The sequence below is a fragment of the Scylla paramamosain genome, chromosome 11, assembly GCF_035594125.1.
Source record: "Scylla paramamosain isolate STU-SP2022 chromosome 11, ASM3559412v1, whole genome shotgun sequence".
In the NCBI taxonomy this organism is placed as follows: Eukaryota; Metazoa; Arthropoda; class Malacostraca; order Decapoda; family Portunidae; genus Scylla; species Scylla paramamosain.
The window spans coordinates 890,001-895,000 of NC_087161.1; the positions used below are offsets into that span (position 1 = coordinate 890,001).

General features: G+C 37.0%; 1 protein-coding gene across 2 annotated transcripts in view; it reads right to left on the reverse strand.

Annotated features, from left to right (window-relative positions):
* LOC135104745 (pikachurin-like) overlaps nucleotides 1-5,000 on the reverse strand; it is a 160,335-nt gene that overhangs the window by 45,009 nt on the left and 110,326 nt on the right. For both annotated transcript variants that reach the window (XM_064012305.1, XM_064012304.1), the window contains one exon: nucleotides 614-773. In XM_064012305.1, coding sequence (XP_063868375.1) covers nucleotides 614-773 — 160 coding nt within the window. The remainder of the gene's footprint in view (nucleotides 1-613; nucleotides 774-5,000) is intronic.

Sequence of the window (5,000 nt, forward strand, 5' to 3'; positions counted from 1 at the left end):
TAAAGATACCCTCATTTCATCCACCTTCTCCATCCACTCTTCATCTTCCCCTCCACCCTATCCTCCCCCCCGTCGAAACACCTTCCCTTCCTTCCATTTACCAAGTTTCCTCCTCCTCCACCTTCCCCTTTCCTTCCCTATCTTATCATCAACCCTTCAGACACCCTCCCTACCCTCCCATCCACCAAGCACATCACCTATTTAATCCACCTTCTCCTCCATCTATGCATCATCTTTCTTTTCATCACTCCTCCTCTTCCACATTCGCTTTCCTTTCACTCCCTTCCCTCCACATACCCTCTTCCTCCTCTTCCCTTTCCTTCCAGCCATCATTCTCCTCTCCTCTTCTTGCACCTTCCCCTTCCTTTCCTTCGCTTCCTCCTCCTGTTTCCTCCCTTCCTCCTATCCCAGCTATTCTATCTCCCCTTCTGCCTCCTCCTCCTCCATCTCCCCCAACCACCTCATTGATCCTCTAATCCACTAAACATACCACTCATTCTATCCAATCCACCTTCTTTTCCATCTATTCATCCTCCCTTCCACCCCGTCCCTTTCCTCTCACCACCTTCCCACCACCCTTCCATCCACTATCTCCCCCCTCCCCATCACCCACCATGGATGTGAGGCTCTGCGTGGCCCTGAGGTTAGGCAGGGCTGAGGGCACCTTCTGTTCTAGGTTGGGCCCCGGCGAGGTTAGATAGCGCCCCTCCAACTCCTGCAGCACGGCAGGGTCCACGTCCTCCTGCTGCTGCCCGTCCCGAAGCATCTTATACCTGCGGGAGACGATGAAAGAGGATAAGTGTCTGTAGGAGGAGGAGGAATGCAAAGGAATACAAAGGAAGCTCAAACAGTAACAGTAGACTGTTTGGGTACTTATTCTTTGGAGGAGGAAGGAAGAAGAAGAAGAGGAGGAGGAGATGAAATACCTGAAGAAGGCGAAAGAGGAGAGAGTAGGTTACCTGTGGAAGACACGGTAGGAGGAAGAGTATCTGCAGAAGGAAGAGAAGGAAGAGGAGGAGGAGGAGGAGGAGGAGGAGAAATACTTGTAAAAGGCGAAGGAGGACAGAATGCAAATCTATAAAAGGAAGACTGGTGAGTGGGCGTGGAAAAGATGGCTGAAAGGAACTGTAGGCGTGAAAAAGAGGATTAAGTGACCGTGGGCGTGAGAAAATGAGTGAAGTGAACCGTAGGAATGAAAAAAGTAAGTAAAGCAACCGTGGGCGTAAAAAGAGTGAGCGACGTGACAATGGGCGTGAGAAAAGAGTAGCAAGTGGCCGTGGGCGTGAGGAAAATAAGTAAAGTAACCGAGGGCGTGAAAAATGAGAAGTAATAGAGACGTGGGAGTGAAAAAAAGAGGGATGAAGTGACCGTGGGCGTGAAAAGGGGGGAGGGGTTAATATAGGCGTGGGCGTGGAGTTGCAGGTAACCTTGTTAATTAGAGGCAATCAAGGTGCGCGCTACAAACACTATACCTGTTTATTCCATTAGTGGTCATTAGCGCAGCCAAACAAACGCTTCAAACGACACAACAAATAGAAAAAAAAAAAAAGAAAAAAATGAAAATAAAAAAGATTGATTAGTAATGACAGTACGTAATAATTATGATAAAAAAGTGGTATGGGGGGAAACTAATTCATTTGACTCATTCCAACGCTCACCGATGCAAAACTGTGATAAATTAGTAATGAAAATACGTAATAGTGATAATAGAATAAAACAAAATAAATAATTAGTAACGGAAATACGTAAAAAATTATGAAAAAAAAATGGTAAAGGGGAAAAAAATATTTATATGAGTGATTCCACCGCTCACTCATGCAAAAAAAAATATTAATGAAAATACGTAATAGTAATAATAATAATAATATAAGATTAATTACTAATAAAAATAAGTAATAATGACGATAAAAATAATAAAGGAGAAAAACTAATAAATTTGACTCATCCCGACACTACAATAATAATAATAATAATAATAATAATAATAATAATAATAATAATAATAATAATAATAACAATAACAACAGTAATAATAATAATAAAAAGGGATTATGGGAGAAAACGCATTTCTTGAACTCATTTGAACACCTGCTAACCAAACACGTATTTACTCGCGCGTGTTGTAATAGGAATGACTGAAGGGAAGGTATTGTACAGTAAATGAAAAAAGCGTAATGTATAATGTATGAGGGAAAATAATAATGTATAATGAGTAATGTATGATGAATGAAAAAAAATACGATGAGCAGTAATGAGTGAAAGAGATTTAGTGAATAGTGAGTGAAAAATATCGTATTATAAGAGAAAATGTAATGTATTGTGAGATATACATAGATTGAGAGAGAGAGAGAGAGAGAGAGAGAGAGAGAGAGAGAGAGAGAGAGAGAGAGAGAGAGAGAGAGAGAGAGAGAGAGAGAGAGAGAGAGAGAGAGAGAGAGATAACTAATTTCATTCATCACAATTATGACAAAATTAAAAATACATCCATATTGAAACTACAATTACAACAATAGCAACAACAACAACAACAACAATATCAACAACAACAACAGCAACTAGAACTACTGCTACCACTACTACTACTACTACTACTACTACTACTACTACTACTGTTACAATTACACCTACTATTGCTACTTTTACTACTACTACTACCACCACCACCACTACTACTACTACTACTACTACTAATACCACCCATTTATTATTATTATTATTATCATTATTATTATTATCATTATTATTATTATTATTATTATTGCTATCATCATCATCATCGTCATCATTACTATGATTCAAAACTTGAAAAAAATAATAAATAAATAAGTAAACAAATACACAAAGAGAAAGAAAAAGGAGAAAGAGGAATACATAAAAAAACAGATGACAAATAAATAAATAAATAAATAAATACAACAGTAAAAACAATAGGAAACAGAAATAGTCTTCCAAAACACAAAATACAAAAAAAAAAAAAAGAAAATGAAAAATAAAACTCACAACTAACACACGAACATTTTTTTTTTTTATTAAATGTAGAAACAAAAGGAAAAAAAGGAAGGTGAAATAAACCGCATTCCGTGAAAAAAAATGAAAAGAAACGAAATGAAATTAAACGAAAGAAAAAAAGTCACCTGTCAAAAAGACGAAATAAGAAAATGAAAAAAGGAAAAAATGTCACCGAATGAAAATAAATAAAAAGAAAAAAGGAAAAAAAGAAAAAAAAAGAAAGGAAGAAAAATGTCACTTCTAAGAACACACAAAGAAAAAGAAAAACTGAAAGAAACGAAGAAGAAAAACAAATCACATTAAAAGCAAAAGAAAAGAAAGAAAGAAAAGAAAATAATGAAAAATGTCACACAAAATGAAAAAGTAAAAAAGAAAAGAAAACGAAAATAAAAGAGAACGGGAATAATAAAGATAAAAAAATAATCAAAGAAAACAAACAAAAAAAAGAAAACGAAGAAAAAAATGAAGGAAAACATTAAAGAAAATTAAGAAAACACAAAGAAAAAAACTGGGAAAACAACAAGGAAAAAAATCACCCAACAAATGAAACCCAGGAAAAAAAAAAAAATAATATTCCAGAAAATTAAGAAAAAGAAAGACGAGAGACAAAAGAAAATATCGTTCGTAAAAAAAATATAATAATAGAAGAAAAATATCACCATAAAAAAAAGAAAAGAAATAGAAGACGAAAAGAAAACGAAGGAAAAAAAAAAAAAAAAGCATAGAAAACGGAGGAACAGCGGTGCATTAAGAGACGCATGTCCAAATATCATGAACTTAATTAAGGTTCATATGAAGGTCATTTCCTCCTCCTCCTCCTCCTCCTCCTCCTCCTCCTCCTCCTCCTCCTCCTCCTCCTCCTCCTCTTCCTCCTTCCCCTCCTCCTCTTCCATATCCTCTTCTTCATCACATTCTTGCTCCTATTTCTTCTCCTCTTATTTTTCCTTCTCTTTTTCCTAATGCTCTTCCACCTACTCTCCTCCTCTTCCTCGTTTTCCTCCTCCTCTCTCTACTCTTTTTCTTCTTCTTCTTCCTCCTCCTCCTCCTCTTCCTCATCCTCTTCTTTCTGATGCTCTTCCTCCTTATCTTCTTCCTGATGCTCTTCCACATACTCTTCTCCTCCTCCTCCTCCTCCTCCTCCTCCTCCTTCTACTCTTCCTCTTCTTCTCCTTCTCCTTCTTCTCCTCTTCTTTTTCATTCTCTTCTTCTTGATCCTCTTCCATCTTCTCTTCCTCCTTCTTCTCCTCTTACTCCTCCTCCTCTTCTTTCTCCTCCTCTTCCTCCTCCTTCTCTCTTCAACCTGCCGTTCATTTCTTTTTCTTTTTCTTTTTTCTTAGGCAATTTTTCATTATATTTCAGTTTTCGGCCTAATGGTTTATATGACAGAAAAGTGCAAGGGTTTAATTACACACACGCTCTCTCTCTCTCTCTCTCTCTCTCTCTCTCTCTCTCTCTCTCTCTCTCTCTCTCTCTCTCTCTCTCTCTCTCTCTCTCTCTCTCTCTCATTTCGTGTCTGATTTTTCGTTTCACGGTTCAGAAATCTTGAGAGAGAGAGAGAGAGAGAGAGAGAGAGAGAGAGAGAGAGAGAGAGAGAGAGAGAGAGAGAGAGAGAGAGAGAGAGAGAGAGAGAGAGAGAGACTAATTAATTCAGTAAAAGAATAATTTTATAACAGATTTGAACTTTTAATAATGCATTATATTTTCTTCCTTTTTGCAATAATAATGAGAAACAACAACAACAACAACAACAACAACAACAACAACAACAATAATAATAATAATAATAATAATAATAATAATAACAATAATAATAACAACAACAACAACAGCAACAATAGAAACAAGAAACAAAAGATTACCTATTGTCTCTCTCTCTCTCTCTCTCTCTCTCTCTCTCTCTCTCTCTCTCTCTCTCTCTCTCTCTCTCTCTCTCTCTCTCTCTCTCTCTTTACACTGAAGACAATAGAAGGGAGAGGAAAAACAGCACACGA